The sequence below is a fragment of the Eucalyptus grandis genome, chromosome 1 (assembly GCF_016545825.1).
Source record: "Eucalyptus grandis isolate ANBG69807.140 chromosome 1, ASM1654582v1, whole genome shotgun sequence".
Classification (NCBI taxonomy): Eukaryota; Viridiplantae; Streptophyta; class Magnoliopsida; order Myrtales; family Myrtaceae; genus Eucalyptus; species Eucalyptus grandis.
The window spans coordinates 30,048,960-30,072,636 of NC_052612.1; the positions used below are offsets into that span (position 1 = coordinate 30,048,960).

The 23,677-nt window shown below is 39.4% G+C and overlaps 1 protein-coding gene across 1 annotated transcript; it reads left to right on the forward strand.

The window, feature by feature from the left end:
• The first annotated feature begins 140 nt into the window (after window positions 1–140).
• On the forward strand, window positions 141–5,888 carry LOC104438776 (polyadenylate-binding protein 7). The gene is made up of 10 exons (XM_010051961.3): window positions 141–701; window positions 1,866–1,984; window positions 2,085–2,278; window positions 2,405–2,664; window positions 2,747–2,853; window positions 2,940–3,129; window positions 3,955–4,247; window positions 4,410–4,547; window positions 4,980–5,183; window positions 5,456–5,888. Exons 1-10 carry the CDS (start codon window positions 485–487, stop codon window positions 5,651–5,653), a joined length of 1,920 nt encoding a protein of 639 aa, XP_010050263.2. The 5' UTR covers window positions 141–484; the 3' UTR covers window positions 5,654–5,888.
• Window positions 5,889–23,677: the final 17,789 nt, after the last annotated feature.

The window sequence follows — 23,677 nt, forward strand, 5'->3', positions numbered from 1 at the left end:
GTCGTTCTTTTCTGCCCGTGGGAAGGTGGACCGCACGCGCTGCTTCCGAACGTCGTCTCCTTCCGTCGTCTCTCTCTGCTTCTCTCTCTTCTTTCTCTCTCTTATAGCCAGCCAGCCAGCCAGCCAACGGTTCAACCTCTTCCTCCCTGCGTCCATGCAAAAAGCACAGACCATCTCTCTCTCTCTCTCTCTCTCTCTCCACGTTTCTCACCCTCTCTCTCTCTCTCTCTAACCCCCCCGCATCACCAATCCAATCCACTTCTCCCTCTTTCCCAGCAGCAGCATTCAATCCCCATTCATTCATTCATTCATTCCATCACTCTCTCTCTCTCTCTCTCTCTCTCTGTGAAACCGCAGCGCTTGCCGAAACGGAAGGGAAACGCCGTTGCTGACAAGAGGCGTTGAATTGCGCTCTTTGTCTGTCTCCCCGATTCTCCGTTGGGATTTTTGTCACCCGATCGACGGGCAGGGCAGGGGAACGACAATGGCGGTCCCAGCGACGGTCGCCTCCTCCGCCGCCGCCGCCGCGGCCGCGCCGGCGTCGCTCTACGTCGGCGACCTCCACCCGGACGTCTCCGACGGCCTCCTCTTCGAGGCGTTCACCGAGTTCAAGAGCCTCTCCTCCGTCCGCGTCTGCAGGGACTCGTCCTCCGGCCGGTCCCTCTGCTACGGTTACGTCAACTTCGTCTCTCCCGCCGATGGTAACACCCCCACCCCACAAAAAAAAAAATCTTTTTTTGGCCCCCTTCTCGATTTCCCGATTCAATCCGATGTAGATTCCTTTCTCGGGGTTGCTTTCTTGTATCATCGGTAATTCTAGCAATGTCGGGGATTCGACGGGAGAAAAAAGAGAGAAAATTGATTGGCGGGAGCAAATCGGTCATATTTCTGTCATTGCAATTGGCTGTTTTTTTATCTTATATTTTATGATGAACCAAAGATGATCAGTGCACTCGGCTGTTGAGATAAAGAGTTTTCTCATTGAATAATGTTCCCATCGATTCTGATTTGCCAGAACACACGTTGTTTTTTCTTGTCTGGTTCAGTCCTGAATTCGACAAAACAATTTTGGATTTGTAGTTAACTCGGCCGATGTTTATTTATTATTATTATTATTATTATTATTATTATTATTACATATGAACGTCTTTTAGTGGCCGGGATTTGGATCTGCATTGATTTTTTTAATTTTGTCGAGTGCGATCTCACCATGTACACAGGTCAATGCTTGATGGGCTTGTGATGTTTATCTAGATACGCGCACGGATGTTTTTTAAGGTTGTTATATTTGAAAATAATTGGATGTTGCAGAAGAATTATGGAGCACCCATGAAATGTGTATATCTGAAATTATAATTGTGCATGTGTATGTATGTGCAGCATATCTGAGGCAAATTTCTGTATTTTCACTGAGAAACTGCCAGGAGAGTTGGAGGCCTTTATTGATCTTTAGACATTCAGAATTATGATGTAGCTATCAAGCTCTACTGCTGCATACTGTTTGCCTAATCAGTTCTTTTTGAAGTACATCTGCACAGAGCGTGGAGTTAATAAACATTTATTCCTAAAAGTTTGCCTTCTTGTTTCCCTCTTTTGTTGGTTGACTAAAAGAAAAAAAAAACTGGAAGGATTTGATAAAAAAAATAAAATTGGAATATTTGTGAGGAAGAGTTGGACTGCTTTTGGAACCTATCAATTGTAATTAGTGTGTCTCACTTCTAATTTTGTTTGATGGATCTAACTGAAGAAGTGTTCTATACATTTGTTACTTCTGATGTGCTGCTTGTGGTCATCTTACTGATAGTATTGTGAAAGTACCAGTGTTGTCACAATTTTTTGATAATAACTGTGCTCTCGTTTGACAGCAACACGTGCTATTGAGACTAAGAACCACACTTTGCTGCATGGGAAAGTGATCAGGGTTGCCTGGTCATGTCGTGATCCTGATGCAAGGAAAAATGGAAAAGCAAATGTATTTGTAAAGGTACAAGCTTTCAATTTCTGTTTATAGAATTTTGTGCATACTTGTCACGTGTGTACATTGAATAGACCTTTTCCTAATGACTTGGCATATTTGTGATCAGAACTTAGCTGATTCGGTTGATAACGTTGGACTGAAAGATGTGTTTAAGAAATTTGGCGAGATCTTGTCTTGCAAAGTAGCCATGTCTGATGATGGGAAGAGTAGAGGGCATGGCTTTGTACAATTTGATGGTGAGGATTCTGCTAATGCCGCTATAGAAAATCTAAATGGCTCGGACATGGGAGGCAAGAAGATGTATGTAGTTCCTTTCTTCATTCTTTCAGCATTGGATTACAATTTTTCATTTTGGTGGAAGATAGCATTATCTGAAGCTCATCTGTCTCTTGTTTCTCAACTGGTTATGGTAATTCTGTTGTACAGCTATGTGGCGAAATTTGTGAGGAAGAGTGATCGTGGTTTGCTGACTGCTGATGCTAAATATACGAATCTGTATGTGAAGAATCTTGATCCAGAGGTCACAGAAGAGGTTTTGCTGGAGAAATTTTCTGAGTTTGGAAAGGTGACTAGTTGGGTCATTGCAAAGAATGATGATGGAACCTCAAGAGGTTTTGGCTTTGTGAATTTTGAAAACCCTGATGATGCCAAAAAAGCTACAGAGACTCTGAATGAAACACAGCTTGGTAAGCTACAGTTCTCAAAGAAGCTTAGTAGAGGATTATGCACAGTCTGCCTTTCTAAATTATATGCTCTTGTGCAAAACAGGCTCGAAAGTTCTGTACGTAGCCAGGGCACAGAAAAGGTCTGAACGCAGTGAAATACTACGTCGGCAGTTTGAGGAGAGACGAAAAGAGCGAATTCTCAAGTACAAGGTAGAATATAATGCAGTTGCTTCTTTAGCTTCGGTAGTATGTTGTCATTTTTCATTTACATATGATTGTTTTGCTTCATATTTTAGGACTCGAATGTCTATATCAAGAATATTGATGATAATGTCACTGATGAGCATCTTCGAGAACACTTCAGTCAGTGTGGCACGATTATCTCTGCAAAAGTGATGCGAGATGACAAAGGATTAAGCAAGGGTTTTGGGTTTGTTTGCTTCTCCACTCCAGAGGAGGCCAATAAAGCTGTAAATAGTTTCTATGGTAAGAGTCTATCTTGTTTATTTAATGAGTGAAAAATTCGAAATGCCATCCTTTTTCATGATCACTAATGACGGAGTCCACCTTATATTTTGAGCTTGAAGAATTTTCTTTTCCTCTCTGTAACATGAGGTTTCATGAGCAGGGACCATCTGGGGTCATAGTTTCAGATTAATAATTCTTTAAAACCAAGTTTGACCTTGTTATCCAGAATACTGGTCACTACATCTGCATCATGGCTAGACAATCTAAATATGATTGAAACTCAAAATTATGAAACAATAATTTTATAGGAGGAAGATGTATATGCCATATGGTGGTTCTTCTGTTCAATAGTAACAATTCAAATTACCTGGGAAAACAGAGGATGTGATGTTGGTGTTCTTTTTGTTAGTTTTCATTCTGTAGCAATGCCGCATAAAACATTAGGTTTGGACAGAATGTAAGCTTATATAAAAGATCCATTTCGAGAAGATTGATATGTATTACTTACCCATATTATCTTGTTTTACCTTTTTTTTCACCCCCCTGTTAAGCATGTTAAGTTGTTACTTAATCGTAGATGAATACTTTAATCAGAGATTACACTCTCTGTCCTTAATTTTCTTTTTTCTTTTCTGTTTTCCTGAAATAAGGTGGCTCATAACAAAGGTATGCCTCATTAAAAACCTAAGGTCACATCATTTTCAGTTTTAGTTCTTTGTTAGAAGCTTGGATCGTGCAAGATAATTAATAGTTTGCATAATAACAAACCGTTACTGTTGGGCTGGTTTATTTGCTTGATTCCATCGAAAGCTTTGAATTCTTTCTTCTGGGATGTTTTTGCAGGTTACATGTTTCATGGAAAGCCATTATATGTGGCTATTGCTCAAAGGAAAGAGGAAAGGCAAGCACATCTGCAGATTCAATATACGCATCAAATACCTGGACTAGCAGGAGCTTCAACTGCTGTTATTCCTGGTGGATATCCTCTTTACTACACAGCTCCTTCTAGTCTTATTTCTCAAGGAACTTCACGCCCGAGTTTGATGTATCAACCAATAGGACTGAGGCCAGGCTGGAGGAGTCCTGGCTTTCCTCACCCAGCTAGACCAGGCTTTCAACCTTCTTCTTTTCCAGTTGTAAGAACAAGTGCCATTTAGTGATGTTGTAAATGTTGTGAAGGAAATGTTGGACAAAATAATTTCTTTATCTTTCACATTGTTTAATGATTTGTTTGTGTTCGCAAAGGAAACCTGAATTACTTCCTATCTGTTGATTAATCATAGGCTTCTACTTTCCAGATTCCTAGCACTCCAAGAGAGAACAGAAACAACAGAGGAAGGATAAATGGTGGCATTGCTCAGTCAGCGCCACACATCCCACCCTTGCAGCAGTCGACTCAATATGTAGCCTCTGGAAAAGATTCAAACAATAATCAGGTGCTCTCTTTAATGTCTAACAATATAATGTGGATGATTTGGTTTTGCAAATTTTCACTTCTGCCATCACATCACTTATTTGAGATGAGACATTATTGAAACCACCAAGCAGTAGGTGCTATTTGATATCATAGAGCTTTAAAGCAGATTTATTTTGCCAGAGATTTGGCTCATGTCCATATGAAGGTTCTTGATTGAATTACTTGGTACTTGAATTTACATCCCTTGAATTGACTCTCAGAGTTTAATGACTATTGCATATATAGATGAAAAGATTTTTAGAGATATCAACACTGTTGGAGCCACAATTTTCCCTTTAAGAAGTGTCTAAGAGATGATGTTCAAAGACCATCATGTTTGTAGACTTGTAGTTGCTTCTCTGGTTGTTGTATGCGGTACGTATCGTAAATTTTGCATTCCTATGAACTGCAGCGTGGAAGGAATGCTAGATATGTGCCAAATGGTCATTCTCGCGAGGCAAACAATGGAGCAGGGGTCACCTCTTCTGTTCCTGGTTCTGCTGGATCTGGTCAACAAGGAACTGAAATGCTAAGTAGCATGCTTGCTGCTGCATCCCCGGAGCAGCAGAAACAGATACTCGGGGAGCGTCTGTACCCACTAGTCCAGAAACACAAGGTAAAAATTTAATCAAGTAATAGCTCGAAAGGTTTGCTTTGCCCAAAACAACCATGACTTCCAATTTACTAAATGACCTCCATGTTGCTGGAGGATGATGTGCTGCAGTCAGTTAATGACGTAGATTCTACAGGAATCCAAAACTTCAATTAGGTTGCCCTGGTTGGCATGACTTATTCTCAAGCTTATTCATACATGTATCTGCTGTCGGTTTAAAACTCCACTTGAACATTACAGCACAGGTACTTATAGTGTTTTATGTCTACTTGCAGCCCGATCTTGTTGCGAAAATTACTGGGATGCTTTTGGAGATGGACAACTCGGAGCTGCTTCTGCTTCTGGAGTCTCCCGAGTCACTCACTGACAAAGTGGACGAAGCTGTAGAGGTTCTCAAGCACTCAAAAACCAAATCCTCCAGCCAGGACTCCTTACATCCCAGCTTTTTGTCCGCCCAAGTTGCAGTCAGTTGAGGAAAAAGATGAGATCGCGTAGGACCATCTCTTTTTTTCTTTTTGTTTTCCAAGTATAGAGGTAATGGCGCAAGCAAATCTCCAGAAGAGCGGCGGCATTTTGATATAATACTAAGTTACCAACTAGGCTTATTTACTACTAGTAGCATTTGGACTTCTGTTTGTATCTCTATGATTCGAGCGGATTGGTTTGAGATATTTTCATATTTATTCTTTTTTACTAGGCGTTTGTTTAGACCTATTGTTAAAGTTCGTTTGATTTGAAATAACTATATATTTATTAGTACACTAAAACATCGTAGGTAACAAATGCTTAGTTTTCCTTAAACTCGTTTAGAGCATTGCATGAGTTTGTCTTATTATTTTAAGTTGCATCTTGTTGTCAATCAGTTTTGTTAAGAGATTATTAATTTCACATGTACACGTCCACGTTGCCGGAGGATTTTCTCACATGTAAACCTTTTGAAAGTCCCTAATAAGAAAAATGCGTTAACAATTGTAAATGGCTATCAAAAACCAGTTGGGACTATTTTCACCCTCTTCTTTGACCAACTCCACTTAACTCTTCTCTCTTACCTCCCTCTACAGCAGTAATCCTACCAAATTAACTTGATTCTAGAATATGTTTATTTGAAGGAGAGCTATTTTTTGGGGAATTGTTTTTTGAATTTCCGATGTTTAGAGGATGGAAAACTAATTGATGTATAGAAACATTTTCCATGAGTTGAAAACCACTAGTAAGAAATAAGTCACTTTTTCATAATGAAGTCTTTAGTGAAACAAACACATTTTAATTTTTTGTTTTTGGGAACAATTCTTGAATCTAGCCATCTCCATTTCTTCTCTTTTCTTATCTACTTCTTCCTCTTCTAGCATGGCTGGCCAACAACAGGTCAGCTTGGCCTTGGTTGGGTGGGGCTCCCCTAAGTCTAGTGACTAACTAGAGGAGTTAGGACAAAGAAGAAGGAAAGGAAAGAAAAGAAAAAAAATCTCATAAAATCATTTAAATATTAAAAGAAATTTTCAATCACAATTTGTGAGTCGTATCAAATGCATTCTTATTTTATTTTTTTTGTATTTTGAGAATTTAAATTTTGTATATTACCAAATACATTCGAATGTTCAAAAACTCATATAGAGAATAAAATTCGAAAAAAATAATTTTTAAGTATAAATTATTTTCAAGAACAAAATGGTTAATAAATAGGCTCTTAGCCAAGGAATGGGCCGAAATAGTCCCACCCTATTTTAATTGTCCTTTTTCAATTTCATCATCTAATTCAGAGGTAATTTAGTCATTTCCAATAAAGCTGGCAAAACCAACTTTTTCCTTTTGTAGTTACTACGCACGTTGGCGCAGCTGGGTGATAGTGCAAGAGGAAGAAGATGTGCCATTGGGTCTTTTCTTGAACAAAATCATAAATCTTCTCTAAACCCACCAAACTAAGTCTCCAGTGAAAACAATTATGGCGGAGAAAATTGAAGAAAAAAAAAGTTTTAATGGTGATCAAGCAAATCACTCGTGTTTAATGATCTTCGTCGCCTCTCTAGATACATAATGAGAGAGGTCAAAAAGTGAAAGCCACAATTCATGCTGCAGCCTCTCCGAGCAAAATTAAGAGGGACCTCAGAAAAACAGAATAAAACGTTTCAAAAGATCAGTAGAATTCAAAATTATGATGCTTGGGAGAAATGAAAAATTGTTGGCTACGTTGGACAAGGCAATTCTTTTTTTTTTTTTTGGACGAAGGACAAGGCAATTCAAAGACTGGCGAAGACTCATGGGACATGAGTGAAAAACATTGAGCACGTAAGCGTGGACAATAGGCTGTCAGGGGTTATATATGAGAAGTTCCGATCAATTTGTTCATTTAGGATGCATTTGTTTCATTCAAAATAAATGCTTTCTATAAAAATCATTTTAAAGGAAAATAATTATTTTTGATTTATTTAGTGATTTAGGGAAAGAAATTTCCTTCTTTTAAAAGAAGAAGCCATTTCTCCCAAATCTGAATTTGTTGTTATCAATATATGACGAACGTTTTTTGTAGATCAATTAGTTTTCTGTCATTCACTCATCGGAAAGTCGGAAAACAATTTCCCTAAAATAGTTTTCCTTAAAACAAATAGTCCCTTAAATAAAGATTCATTACCTTGGAATAGAATTGTAGTTCACTAGATATTAATCTCCTGGAAATGGCGATGACTCTATTATAATCTCCCCAAAACCGAAATTGTTTCCAAAGCTCATCCATGTCACCTATTACATCGAGGAACCTTGGCTGATACATTCATTACGATGAAGATTGAATTGACTGATTCTTATTGATTGAGGAAGTCTTTAGGATGTTTATTGAAATTCTCTTTCCAAAGCTGCGTAACCAGGCAGTTCGGACATGCTCTGACATTCTTTTGGGGGGGCGGTGGTCACCTTCGGCTACGATGGATCCGGCTCTGGCGTTCGAGCTTGGCCTGGTTTCCTGAATAGGCTTGGGCCTTGTGCAAATCGCGTCGCCTATTTTATCAGATGTATTATCAAATGGTTTTGGATCCACCCCGTATGAATATGCAACGCTTAGCGGTACCTTGTTCGCAAGCATGCAGAGCAACAGTTGCAGATAAAGACAAGGCAGTCGCTCCGTTTCTATAACAGGGCGAGAGTTCAACACCTCTGGGAAAAAAAGTGGCTCAAGGACGTGCATTGGCAAACCCAGAACAACTATGATCATAGAGAGCCCAGATCAGCTGATGAATGAAGACTGTCAGAGAGGAGGAGGAGAGAGAATGGCGCCTGATGAGGAACTGCACACAACTCTCTTTCATTGTGAATTACACAAGATCAAAGAAATGGAGATCCTTTGAACTTACCATCACAAATCAGACAGTTCAGATCAAAGCATGAAGAATACTGAACTAACTGAGAAGGGTGAGTTTTGTGAAACTTCTATAATCTAAATGCTGAGGCGAATTTTTTTTTTTTTGGTACCCAGGGAACCCTGTATAGTCGGCAGCTGGCGGGTAAACTCTGGAGCGACGCTAGTGAATGATCCACCACCCCGACGTCGCGCTTAAGATCCCGAGCGTCCAGCGGAATTTGAACTCCAAAGGATTAGCATAGCCTTATCCAACCGAGCCATTGGAGGCGGTGGTCTGAGGCGAAAATTATTCCTGCCTGCTAAATGTCATAAAATCTGGAAATAATGTCTTGCTTTGATTATACACAATTACATGAAGGTGCTTGCTCTAGAAATTTAAGTTTTGACTAATTCTTTGAGAAAGAGCGCAAACACAATTGAAGATAACACACTTTATTAGAGGCACTTTTTGCAATATTGGTTGGGAGATCTTCTTACACATATACAAACGAGAGTGCTTGGCTCGTCTTCACAAGAAGGTGTTTCAAACCCCCAGATCATTCTAGATTTTAGTGATTCACCCCTCTTAGATAGTTCTAGAGCTTACCGGTGCAACCCCTTTTAAACGTTCTAAATATAAGTGGTTCACCCCTTAGAAACATCAAAGATTCTATGGAAAAGAGAGGAGGTGAATCTTTTTCTTCAATATTCTCCCTTACCAACTACTCTTCTCAATGAAGTTGTAGCGATCATGCCGAGTTACTTTTGGAACTCTTCAAACTTCATGATCCCAAATCCTTTGGTGAAAATATTTACAACTTGATCACTTGTCTTTACGTACTCCATCTCTATCTCTCTAGCAATACTTTTTCATGCAAGAAGTAATAATGTACTTTTACATGCTTAGTTCTTGCGTGAAAGATTGGGTTCTCCACCAATCATATGATTGTTTGATTTTTGCAATGAAGCTTTACGGGGGTATTTAATAGGTCGATGTAGATCTACATAAGTTGCTTTATCCACGTCCTTTCTTGAGCACTCATTACTACTGCTTTGCACTCATCTCTTGTGGTTAACAGTGACACTATTGGTTGCCTCTTACTACACCATGACACCACTCTCGTTCTAAGGTGAAACATATATCTAATATTTCAGCATCGTGTCATGGTTACCATCATAGTCAACTACACAATATGCATCTAACTAGATCCAAGTGAAGCTTTTGTGGTTTCTTCTTGAACCAACTTACTACTCCCACAACAAAGGCGAAATAGTTAGGTAGATTAGGCTTCCTATCATTTGCCTGCACATAGTTGAATATTCTATTTCTCTTCATCCAACAACACATAGCTTTGTTATTTTCATCCATGGGCCTAGAGATCTTGCAATCAAACATCTCAAACTTCAATAAGAGATCTTGTGCATACTTTTGTTTTTTTTTTGGGTTTGAAATAGGGGTGATCGGGTCCAGAGTGGGTAGGGTCTAAACTTGGACCCTATACTCGACCATGTTATAATCGGTTTCTCTTTTCTGAACCCTATATCCGACCCTGTTTATATTGAACCCTATACTCGACCCATCCTATTTTTCCGATCTGGTTCTAGGGTCAATCTTGTTTCTACTGGAACCTATTTTGCAATCTCTCGATTTCTTATACGACTTCGAATTTTATATTAATACGCAAGAAAATAACGTAATCCTCATAATTTGTATTGAAACATAAGTACTTGTAATAAATAAATACATTAACTTTTTGACTAAATGAAAAATTAAAAATTCCACAAGGTTAATTATGATAAATAAAATCATAAGGCAAAGAATTAACAACAAACATGGATCTAATATTAGTCTTATTCCCACAACTACTACATGAAGCTACTCATTTATGCAAGCATAACTCCTCTTACAAAAGAGAAATTAGGCGAGCCAATTCATGTGATACACAAGAATTTGGTGGTGATGAACACCGTCTGTCCATTGGACGGTGCGAGAGGGAGCCGGTGAGAGAGGGAAGCAAGTGAGGAAGAGGAATGACAAAGGAGAAGTGCCGTGCGTGTTTGAAAGAGCCAAGATGAAAAACGTCGTGTTATTGTGGGAGTAAGAATAGAAATCAGGGGAAAAAAAGGGTTTTGGACCTCTACTTACAAAATCGGTTTAGGAACCCGTTCCAAAACCGGTCCAGGAACGGGTTTTCGAGTGGGTAATCACTCGGATCTTGTTCCCGGACTGCTTTAAACCGGTTCCGAATTTTGGGAACCGGTTCTTGACCTTATTTTCTAGGTGGGCTAGTTCGGGAACCGGGTATACCCGGTTCAGTTGCACATTCCTAGTCTGAAATAGTTCATTCATTTATTCATAAAGCAAGGATTACAAGTAGATGATAGATTGGATTCAGAACATGAAATACTCCAAAGAGGTTGGGGTGGTGCAGATAACCAATTTGGAAAGAGAGTTTTGAGGCGATGAGCTCTTGCTACCTAGTCGGTGGCTTGATTGGCTTCTCTTGGGCAATAGGATAATTTCACGAAGGTTAAATGTTGTAAAATACCTTTGCTTTCATCTAGTAAACTACTCACAACCCATGGGGCTTCAGTTCGACCCAATATAGCCTCCACTAGAGTAAGATTGTAACTCTGCACTTCTAGATTTCTACCCCTTAAGTGTACTTTTCCCATGGGACTTTCAGTTCTCTGTTTTAGGAAGTGCAGCCTGTGCAGCAATGCTAGGGCTTCGACATGCAAAGGAGAAGTAGCTTGGATCTCATCCGTAAAGCCATCGATTGCAATCCCTTGCGAGTCATGTAAAATCCCAGCCGCTGAGCTTGTTGTCTCTCCCTTTGCCCAAGAGCAATCCATGTTGAGCTTGAGGTTGCTGCTGTCTAGTGCTCTCCAGCGATCAGGCGAGTTTCGCTTTCTGGTTCTCTACTTTTCAATGCTCGAGCACCATCTCGTGAAGGCTCGAACTTGTGCTTGGGCTATATCTACTATGAAATCAACCTTGGGGGGGGGGGGTCGAATCAAGACATAGTCATTCCGAAGCTTCCAAATTAACCATATTATGCTAGCCACCAAATATGCTGTGGGTGAGTCAATATTTTCTTCAAAGAAGTCAGCAAACCATTTGTCCATCCGAGTAATCGAGGTAGTCTTGTTGTAGAGATTAAGGCGCGGGTCTACCCATATTTGCCGAGTCCTTTTGCAAATGAAGAAAATATGTTCTATTGTTTCAAGTTGCCGAAAGCATAGGGGGCATAGGGGATCGGGTAAGATTCTTCTTTTGTAAAGATTTTTCCTTTATTGGAATTGCATTTTGGCATATACTCCATAGGAAAAATCTTACTTTGGGGGAGGGGGTGGGAACTAGATCCCATAATCTAGTCCACAGAGTTCTCGGCGGCTGATAGGAAGTTGTTGCTTTGTTTGAGTCTTGGTTGTTGACCGATGAACAGACCCTATTGTAGCCACTTTTGACTGTGTAGGTGCCTGACTTATTCCTCATCCAGATCTGCCTATCTTCCTGTGGGTGAACGCTAATGGGAATTGATAAGATTTCATTGACTACTTGGTCGTCAAAAAGATCGCGGAGTTTGAGCTCATCCCATAACCTCCTTTCATTGTTCAACAAATCAGCTACCCTCACAGGATCATCCTTGTTCGCCGGTCCTCCTATCACTCCCTTTGGAAGCCATTTATCTTGCTCTATGTTGATGCTTTTCCTGTCTCCCACCATCCACCTTACCTTCGGTTTTATAGTGTCCCTTTCTAGTAGGATGCTTCACCAGCCCCAAGATGGATATTGCCCTATTTTTGCCTTCCATAAGTCTCCATTTGGATAGTAAATTCCTTTTAGAATATGGCTCCATAGAGCTGATGGTGATTGTGAGAGTCTCCAAGTTTGTTTGCCTAACATGGCCTTATTGAAATTAATTAAATCTTTGAAGCTGAGACTCCCTTTGTCTTATTTGGATTTCAAGACCTCCCATTTCTTCCAGTACATACCTCTTTTGGAGTCATTTTGTTTCCACCAGAAAGTGGCAATTCTTTGTTCGGTGGCTTTACAGATTGAGATGGGGATTTTGAAAATGGATATGGCATACTGAGGAAGAGCCTGTACAACGGCTTTAATCAATATTTCTTTGCCAGCTTTAGATAATAACTTTTCTTTCCAGCCTTCAAGCTTCATGTTCACTCTAGCAAGAATCCATGCAAACATCTCCTTTTTTGTTTGTCCCCAATCAGATGGTATTCCTTGGTATTTTCATGTTTTGTCAATAATTGGCACTCATAACTCTTGTGCCAAATTCCTCTTCAAGCTCAACGGGCAGCCCTTGCTAAAAATCACTCCTAATTTATTTAGATTAATCGCTTGGCTTGTTGCATAGCAATACTCGTGCAGGACATTTGCCAAGTTTTGGTATTCTCTAACTGTCCAATCCATAAAAAATATTGCGTCATCAGGAAATAACAGATGAGATAACGTGGGACAATACATGTTAAGTTTTATACCTTTGATAATCCCATCTTCTATCGCTTTGTGCATCATCTAGGAAAGAACATTAGCCATCAATATGAAAAGGTAATGGGACAATGGATCTCCTTGTCTTATCCCTCGCGAGGGTGTAAAGTATGTTGTATAATCTCCATTTACTTTGATACTAAAAGAACAGTGGAGACACATTGCATTATTAGCTCAATCCATCTTTCGCTAAACCCCATCTTAATATACTCATTTTTAAAAAGTTCCATTCAACCCTATCATAAGCCTTCTGCATATCCAGTTTTAGGATTGCTTGGAACTTCTTTTTTCTTTCTTTGATCCTCAACTGGTGCAACACCTGAACAATAAGTATTATCTTGGATTTGCCATCTTTTAAAAAAGGCGCTTTGTTCAGTGGCTATAACCTCAGAGAGCCATGGTTTCAATTTGTTTGCTAACACTTTGGAGATGATTTTATATCTGAAGTTGCATAGACTGATTGGTTTAAATTGACGTATGCTTTTTGGGTTTTTCACTTTTGAGATGAGAGATATGTGAGTCTTGTTGAGGAGGGGGTCAAGTTTACTCGATTCAAAGAAGTTCCGAACCAGATGTAGCACATCCATCTTGATATCTTTCCAGTAATGTTGATAAAATTGTCCGTTGAGTCCATTCGAGCCTGGAGCTTTCAGGGAGCCTAGCTGGAAGACTGCTTCTTTTACTTTTTCCATTAAGATATGGGCCAATAGGCTTTCATTCATTTCCATAGTGACTAGGTTTAGGCATATATCCAAAATGGGTTGAAATTCTCTTGGACAATCCGATTCATATAGAGAACAATAGTAATCCTTTATGTGTTGTTTCAAGATCTTGTGGTCCCTGCACTAGTTGTCTTCATTTAGTCTCAACACTGTAATTCTGTTTTGCTGACTTTGTTAAACCGTCGTAGCATGGAAATATATTGTATTTTTGTTACCCCATTGAAACCAATTAACTCGAGACCTCATACCCCAATACATCTCTTCCTGTCGCTAGAGCCGTTCAATATTCTCTTTAATTTCTTGACTATCCACTTTGTTGGAAGATTCTGAATCACCATTTGTGATCTCACTTAGTTGCTGTTTGAGATTTCTAATTTGGTTTGAGGCATTAGAGAACTTTCTTTTGCTCCAATCCATGAAGCCAATTCCTTCGTGACATCCTGAATTTTCCGAGATAAGGTTGTGTAGTAGTGTTGATCGCCTCCCCAACATCTTTTGATGATGTCCCCATACTCTTTTTCCCCCAGCAAAAAAGTTTCGAACTTGAACTCCTTCCTTCTTCTCTCACAAACAGGATGTAAAGAAAGCAAAAGTGGGCTATAGTCTGAACCTACCGCAGGGAGAGCGAAAACTTCAGCATTTGGGAAAGTAAGTCTCCAATCCATTGTACATAAGGCTTTGTCCAATCTCTTTTTCACAAGGGCTTCACATTCTCTATTGTTGACCCAAGTAAAAGCACAACCTTTGCTGTCTATATCCATCAAGGAGCAGTCAATAAGGTCTCAAAAGGCAGCTATCCTGTGTTGATCAGCCTCCCTTTTCCCAACCTTTTCCCAACTATATAGAATTTCATTAAAATCTCTCATACATAGCCATGGAAGTTGATTGTTGGAATGAATATCACGAACCTTTTGCCATAACATAACTCTCTCTTGGAAATTTGTCGAAGCATGTATGAGTGTGATTTTCATTAGAGATCCACTAGTAGGATCCTTACATGCCAAATCCATATACTCCTTGAACTCAAATTTATTTTAACTTCCACATCCTCATTCCACATAAGTGCCAAGCCCCCTACGATTCCTGTTGGCTGTTCTAAAAACATGTTTTGGAACTTAAGTCGTCTTCTCACATTATCCAACATCGTCTCCTTGTTTTTGGTCTCCATCAAGAAACCAAGTTAGGCCATTCTAGAGCCACTAAGGCTCTAATCTCCTAGAACGTCAGGGGATTGCCTAGCCCCTAACAGTTCCAGCTTAGGATCTTCATATTGTCTTTGGTGGCTTATTAGGGCTAGCCACCAAAGCCCAATCCTTCCCCTATTTTACCAACTAAACATGGGTCTCTAGTAACTCCATCTCATCAAGGATAAAAGAGCTTGAAATTTCTACTATTTTATATTTTTTTTTGCTTTTTAGTACTTCATCGTTTTCTTACCAGCATCTCCTATATCCTTCGAGCCCTCATACATTATCTGTTTTCCACTCCACTCTTTAGTTGCTGGAATTTTTTCCCTTCCATCTCTTACCTCCTTTAAAGAAGGGCTTTCTACTTGTTTTTTGCTCTAAGTTGGATTAGCATTTGTTTAAGCTTCTACCCTTGCAACGATTTTCATGTTGGCTAGCGACAAGGGAGTTTCGGGTACATACTCTTCCTTCTTATGATTAGGAACAACCTTTCCATAAAAGGCTTCCCAATGTGGGCTACGATCACGCACTTCTGCTTTGAGCCAAGGGCCATATTTCCCTACCTTATTTGCTGCCCAAGTTGTTTGTTCATACGGTATCTCCTCACAATACGAGGCATAGTGACCAATTCTGCCACATGAATAACAGAAATGAGGGAGGCGTTCATATTTAAATTCCACCAATAAGTTCTTGTTCACAATCTTGACTAATGCCCTTATTTTTAGAGGAGTTGAAAACTCGAGCTCCACTTTTACTTTGCCTGTTTTATAGGGGCCATTGCCTCTGGATTCCAGTTGTGTTTCCCTGACTACACCCACTTTGCTAGCAACATGGAGTAGACTCCTTCTATAATCCATCCCGGAGGTAAACCAACAATATGAACCCAAAAATCATAATCTAGAAAAATCATAGCAATGTTCCAGAATATTTGGTTCACATTGTTTTAGCGCTAACAAATTACTAGCAAAGGACCATGGCCCTGATTTCAACATTCTCTCATTTTCCTCTTCGGACTCGAATACAAGTGGGAAAAATCTCGGTTCTTTCTGGGAACACTCCATTGCTTTTGATTTCCATGCCTTCTTCATTGTGTTGCAAAATGCTTGAAAATTCACGTTGGGTTTTGAATATAGCTTATCGAAAAGAGTAAGATTGCATTATATATGTTTGTTGGATGGGATTTCCTTCTGTACTTCTATCACATCATCTTCTAACCATAGGTGGCCTAAACTCTTACACATGGCAGCAAGACGCAGCTGGTTCTCCTCCTTGTGCTCCATTCAGGCAGCTATTACAAAATCACTTGTAGAGAGTGGTGAAAACTGCTGTAAGCATCAGATGGGGTTGAAGGCTTTCTATGAATCTACTTCGTATTGGCTTTGTGGGTTTGGGAAGGGGTCGATTGTAGGGAGCTCTGGCATTATTGTGGGCAAGGAAAGGTTGGGTCGGGGTTCTTAGAGATTATCTGAGATGGCTTCACAAAAGAACTCCATTTGGAGAGGAGGATGTGGATTCTGAGGGGATCTAGGGTTTGGATGCCGAGCACCCATGGAAAGGAAGAGTGTAAACGCTACATTCGAGAGATGCGATGGGTAGGATACACCGATTTTGAGTGGGTTTTAGGGTTTGGAATTGCACACTCCCATGGATGCAGATGGATGAAGCTCTACATACGAGAGAGAGAAGCTCTACCTACGAGAGGGAGATGACATGAGAAATTTGTTCATACTTTTGTTAACACGAATAATCCTTCAATTAGTTCGGTCAACCCCTAATCCTAGGAAGTGTTTTAGTTTTCCAAGCTCCTTCATTTGAAATTGTACAAAGAGGTTGGCTCATCTAATCTCCATTATTTTTAGTGATGAAAAGATAATCCACATAGATTAGTACAATTGCAAGCCTCCCGCCTTTTGCCTTCTTCCTTCTCAAATAGACTTGACTCTATTGGTTTGATTGAGTAGCCACTTTGCACAAAAAATTATGCGATCTTCCAGTACCATGCTTTTAGTGCTTGTTTCAAACCATAAAGTGATTTCTTCAATTTGTAGACATAACTCGAACAAATTTTGCTCTTAAAAACATCTAGTTGTTCTATGTATATGTCTCAATCTAACTATCCATTTAGAAATGCATTCTTCATATCCATCAACCATAACTTCCATGACTTGCTTACGGCTAATGCTAGTAAGACTGAAACTCTAGTAACCTTTGCCACTAGACTAAAGATTTCGTCATAATCTAGCCCAAACTTATGAGAGAATCCTCAAGCAACTAATGTTCCTCTTATCTCTTTTTTTTTTTTTTACCCATCTGGTCATGTTTTAAGTTTGTAGATCTAGTTGCAAAATATTGAGCATGCCTGTTTAGGCCTTGGCGCCAAATTGCACGTCTCCTTTTGCTTCAAAGCTTGGATCTCTTCTTCCATTTTGCCCCTTGTGAGGCCTCCTTGTACATAAATGGTTTTGTTGCTCCAACATCTTCAATCAAAGCGCAATTGCATATCTAGGATTTGTGAGGCCTCCTCATATGTATATGGCTTCATTACTCCAACATCTTCGATCAAAGCATCATTTGCATTTATAGGATTTCGTTTCTTTTGCCTTGTTGAGGTGCTTGCTTTTTAGGTTGGTCCACTGACTTGGTCAAAGCTCTTTAAGATGTACACTTGTTTGTGATGAACTCTTTGATATTTTTGGTGGTTGTGCTTTGACTTTTTCTTCAAGTTTGCTCCTATAACGACTTCCTCGATTGGCTAGGCATTATTGGATACATTACCTTATTCCATTCTTCTTGTACCTCTTCAATTTCTTTTGGATCTAGTAGCACAACGGCTTGTGATGACCACTATGACGATGCTTCATCGAACACCATGTTCTTGGAAGTGTAACACCTATCTTCCTTCAATTGCACATAGCTTTATATTTTTATCCATGGGCACAGAGATCAACTTGCAATCAAGCATCTCAATCTCCTCAAGGAGATTTGTGCATAGATTTTATTAACATGGGAAAACCCTTCCTATTTTCATAGTTGTTGTTCCTCAACTTAATTCCGACTCTATTTATTGGAAGCGAATAAGTTTCTTAAAATGTTGAACCTCAAATTGCATCCCCATGAAGGGAATGCTAAAGTTGAAAAAACAACATAATCATTTGAATCCTCGTTGTGGCATCTATAAACTATACACCCTTTGGTTGAATCATAACGATTGATTTCAATTTTGTCCATCTTCCTTGATAGTATACTTAGAAAACTCCGTTGGATCCTTCATGAAACATAGCCTAGAATTAAATCTTCATTATTGAAAGCATACCATTGAGAAGGAGAAGTAATTCATTAATGAAACCTTCATGAATCATTTTTTTGTTCTTTCATTCTAGGAAAAAGCCCTAAAAATATCACCTAATGTAGTAGAAATAATATCGGTCTTCTTCTTATACACTCAAATATCTTGCTTTTGTACTTATCTAAGCAAAAAATACCTAGATATCTAGGTGTATAGAAAGTACACAACATATTTCTATAGTTCTAAAGCCCATAAAAAATCAATTCCTAACTCATAGTCAAGCCCCAGCTATCAAGGAAGTGATTGAGATATTCAGAGTCAATGGGATGACCGGGAGACAAAAAATGAACTCGTATCAATCGAATTTGTGACTCTATCTTAAGGTGCATGCAATAGGATGACCTCCTTGATTGCCCTGAGATGATTGTCTATTTAATGCCTTTTGGTTTGTTTGTTTGTCTTTTTTTTTTGTCCTATTAAAAATCTCAATTCACTCTTAAACTTTTGCTCTATCTCTTTGCAAGATGTAGAAGTTGAAACCCATACCTCAAACTAATCGTTCCCACCCAACCCAACCCCTTGAGAAGATAGGGATTTGAACCTCCCACCTCCCCTTTCTCCTATGGGAAGGGTGGTCACCAGAACAAACCCCAATGATTAATGCCTCTTTAGTTGGCTAGCATATTCTCCAACTTAGTAAGAGTTTGATCTCTTACTCATTCACAGGTGGCTGTAATAATATTGTTATGCTCCAACCGCAACTAGTGGATGATAATTTTTTTAATTATTGTCTGGTAGATAGCATTTTGAGGATCTAGCGTTGAAATTTCTTCACAAAGAGACTTAACTTTGGAGAAGCATTGACTCACTATTATGTCTTGTTGCGAGACTAAAAGTACTTCATTCTCCAAGCTTGCGGGCAGGCGAGGCGGACGAACGTAGCCCAATCTATTGAGCTCATCCGCCGTTCGATGCTGTGAGCTGGGTAGGGACCCTCTGCCGACCCCCTGTTCTGTTAACCCTGTTTTCATGCCCTATTTTAATGTTGCTTCCCATGCCCTGTCAGGCTTGTCGGACCAGACCGCTGTTGTCCGGTGGGTGCGAGTTTCTGGTCTTATTTGCATGTGTACTCTAGTCCCGTAACCTAGCGTGTTGATTGTTGTGGATCTCGGCTTGGACTCAAGCTCGGATGATTGCGGGTGTCGCCCTTTATATGATGCATGCCACATGTTTGATGAAAGGACTAAGTTAGGAGCGTGTTTGTTTCTTCCGGCGGCCGAAACTCACTGATTTACGTCAGCCTTAAATAAATCATCCCCACGGTGAAGTAGGGTTTTGCTGGTCTTTTTTTTTGGGATCTTAGTTCATTTGTCGAGCGAGGCTAGAGCTTCCTTTTAGCCAATGCCCTCAGCGTGTTCGACGAAATGATCGGGTGAGATCCGTGCAGTTGATTCTTAGCTCTCCGTCCATCGCAGGTGCTTGTCCATTGTTGAAAGAATCTAGATGAGTCCCCATTGCTATCCTTTGCTTGGCGTATTCTTGTTTTGATGTTCTTCGAGCATGCGCAATGTTCCTAGACAACCTGTTCTTGGCTGGCAAAGAGGAAGGGCGGTGGTGGTCACGACCATGAATGGCAGCCGCTTAATGGCTGAGCACGATTCATATGGTTGCTGAATATTTTTTACTGAACTTTGGATCTTTTAGGGCGCATTTGGTAACTATTATGTTCCCGGGAACAATTTTTGAACAAAAGAAAACATTTGATAACTGTCTAAAATTTCTGATTTTGGAATAGAAAAAGAATAGAAATGCGTTTGGTAACTGCATAAAATTTCTATTTCAATTATTTTTAATTACCTTTTTAGATTAGTGTAAATTTGATATTGAATTCTCATGGACCACTCACCAATATAATTGTCTTATTATGAGTGAAGAAATCATATTATATTTTCAATTTCAAAAGAATTCGAATTTAGAATTATATTCCATTCTAAAATTCTATCGAATCATAGAAATTCTATTGATTAATTATATTTATACTAAATAATAAAAATATTAACTAATCAATTTTTTATTAAAATAATAAACTATAAATATAAATACTAAATAATAAATTAAAATACAAAATTAAATATGTATTCTATATATAGAAAAAATTCAATTCATACTTCAAATTGATTTTTTTAAATACTTTTATTATTATTTTTCCTTTCTTTCTCCCATTCTTCTTCTTCTTCAAAATGGCCGATCGCTGGCCTTTGGATGATTGGCGACCGGCCAAGTGAGGGCCAGTGACCTCATTGGAGCGTCGCCGGCCCTTAACGAGGCCATGCTTCGTCAGCGGAGCTTTGGCTGGGCGAGTGGCCTTGCCCATATCTGGTGAGGCCAAGCTTGCCTAGCCGCCAGGGGCTTGACCTCACCGGGCCATCGCGAGGTTGGCCTCGCCTTGGTCGGGTAATGCCAACCTTGTGGTGCCCCGGCGAGCTCGGCCTCACCTAGCTATGGTTGGGTTGAGCCTTGCCCAGCCAGGCGAGGCTCGTCGTCGATGGCTCGGGGAGGCCTAGGTGAGGCCCGCCTGGCCACCAGCGAGCTCACTAGGCCTCGCCTTGGCCTAGTGAGCCTCCGGCAAGCTCACTAGCGACTGGCGGCGACGGGCAATGGCGGTGGCAGATGGCAATGACGGTGGTGGCAGCACTTGAAGAACAAGGGAGAGGGAAGAACAACAAGAAGAAATAAGAGGAAAAAGGAAAAAAAGAAGAAGATTGACTTGATTCTAGAATTGTTTTGGGAACAAAAAATCAATTTTTTTTTTAATTATGTTTCAAATCTATTTTCGAAAACAAAAAAATAGAAATTTATTTCCGAGAACAAAAATTTTACTAAACGCATTTCTGTTTAAAACCTATTCCCGGAACAAAAGAATAGAAACCATCATTGTTTAGCAAAACAGGCCCTTAGGTGCTTGAACCAGCAGCATTTTCGGTCCGTGGGGAAGAAGGGGACGCTAGGAGAAGAAAGAGTAAGAAAAAAAGAATAAAAATAAAAAGAGAGAAGAGAATACAATGGGTCTTTTCTCTTTTGCTATTCCAGCACACCTTCTGCTATTATTGCGTGTGCTTAGGGGAGAGTAGGAATAGACAAAAGAGAGAGAAGAAAGAAAGAGACAAGAGAGAAAAGAAATGTAAAAAAAAAAAAAAAAAGAAGAATAAAAATTTAGAAAAGCAAGTGTTGTTCTCATCAGGTCTGCAGCTTGTAGACAGAGATAGAGGGGATAGGAGATAGAAATTGAGAAAGGCCAAGAAAAAGACAAAAGAGAGGGAGAGATGGAAAAATGTTTAAAATAAAAGGAAGAGGGGGCGTGCGTGAGACCTGGGTCGGCCGGGCCAGACTCGAATCTGTTTATTATATTTATATCATAATTTTAAGATTTTATAATTAAAAATCCAAAAAAAAAAAATTTTTTTTTCTGGGAAATGCCTAAAATTGATTATGAGTATTTTTCTATTAAAAAATTATTAAATGAGGGAATGATCTAAAATATTTTTCTTAGTATTTTTTTAATGCATGAAAATAAAAAACAAATCTTAGAATCCAAACATGGTTAGATATCGGAAGGAAATTAATTGATTAACTAATCTAATCAAATTTTTAATTTTAGTTTCTCTGGTTGCGTATGAGTAAAATATTTATCTCAATATTTTGTTTGGATTCCTAATTAATCCATCTCAAATCGATTAATAGAGACTTCTATTATGAAATTGACTTGCAAATTAAAAATTTGGATTATTAGTTGCAAAATAGTGGGCTTGGGAGAGCTTAGCTGCATGTGCCCATGCCGAAAAGGGAGGTCGCAACAATTGCTAAAAGATGTTTCGAGTTCGGATCCTTTCCACGAGACTTGATCCATTGGAAGTCCAAGCCGCAAGATCGTAGGAGAGAATACCTCAAGAGACTGATCCAAGGTCGAAAGCATATATTCCAAACTAACTGTACTTGTAATCCTATTGCCAAAGTGAGTGAACAGCAATGTTGGCGTTCACTCTGTTACCGCAAGTGAAAAGACCCTTCTTCGTATCAACGTGGGACGAAACAAAAGCAGAAAACAATAAATCAACATTAATCTTTGGGGCCACGTCGGGGCACATTTTTAATTAATAACAAAAGAACCCACTTCACGTGAGACCATAACAGTAGCGACAAATTAACAAACGATAGCGACTGCGTCCACTTCTGAAGAGTTAATGTATGCATTTGTCTTGACTTGGGAAATCCGTGACCTTTTTGGCCATGCCCCATTGATTTAGAGCACCAACAATCGAAGTCTTTCTTTAAAAACAAAGCGAGACACGTTCCAAGGTCTAATGCGTGAAAACCTTTCTTTAAAATGCTGAAAATTATCAATCAGTCTTGTTCCTATGTTGGTAAGGCATATTATTACCCAGCCTACCGAACATTAACAATCTTTTACATGAACACGATTCTCTCTGCCCTAATATATAGACTTTTACCCGGCCTACGTCCACTTCAATAGCAAAGGACTCTGCTTTTCGTGGTCCAATACAAAGGACAGTGTCCGCTGAGTTCTTTGACCATTTTCGATGAGGACCTTTAGGGATTGGCTTGTGCTTGGGAAGACTGGTTGACAAATTAGTTCATGGAGCAACGTGTCAGATTATTATCGATTCTTGGTCACGGCCCGTTTGTCTAAAAGGCCACTTAAAGTCTGATGGGTCGCTTAATAACCGGTTTGAATAAATATTACATTTCTCTTATGTTAACCGAAAGCGAAAGAGGTAGATTGAGGTGTACTGGCAAAAGAAGCAAAATATTTTTGATTTACATGGATTCAAGGGTGGATTCACTTGATTGGAGTCGGTCTTCTTGGGCCGGTGATCTTTTCAATTAAGTCACCCAATTTTCCTTTCTTTCCTTTAACTAAAGAGGATCTTTAGTTGGGTCAAGGTCAAGAAGTAGTAGTAAAAAATAATCTCTGCCCTTTTCGAAACTTAATGCAATTATTGGGAGTTGTTTGGTGATATTCCGCATCATTAGGAAGTTTGATGTGTGCTGAAATGTTTGGAAATGACGAATTATGGTCATTTTATAATATTGGTCATTTCATAATCATCGAACTACCATATTTAGTAGACCCATTGGCGTCTTTTTGAGGCGCCCAGGGTTTGATCTCTTGATACATTATTTGATATCATGTTAGATAAAGTACTATTTATCGAAGCTTAAATTAATAGGAAATGGGTATCAATGCACATGTTGCCTATTTTTGACATTTACATTGCGGACGAGGAGTTTAAAAAATTACGTTTACTAGCATACATTAATAATATGGGATTGACCAAAACTAATAATTTAGGCCACCACCATCGTTATAAGCCCCCTTTTCCCTCCCTCCCTCCGCCACAGCCACCGTGTTTTGCAGAGCAACCAACCCCGCCACCCT

What these genes read in the sequence shown, in the direction of transcription:
- LOC104438776 (XM_010051961.3), top strand. Translation starts at nt 485, where the DNA reads ATGGCGGTCCCAGCGACGGTCGCCTCCTCCGCCGCCGCCGCCGCGGCC. An exon ending in AAGCAAATGTATTTGTAAAG is followed by an intron (nt 1,985 to 2,084) that starts GTACAAGCTTTC and finishes ATTTGTGATCAG; the next exon opens with AACTTAGCTGATTCGGTTGA. An exon ending in AGCTGTAAATAGTTTCTATG is followed by an intron (nt 3,130 to 3,954) that starts GTAAGAGTCTAT and finishes ATGTTTTTGCAG; the next exon opens with GTTACATGTTTCATGGAAAG.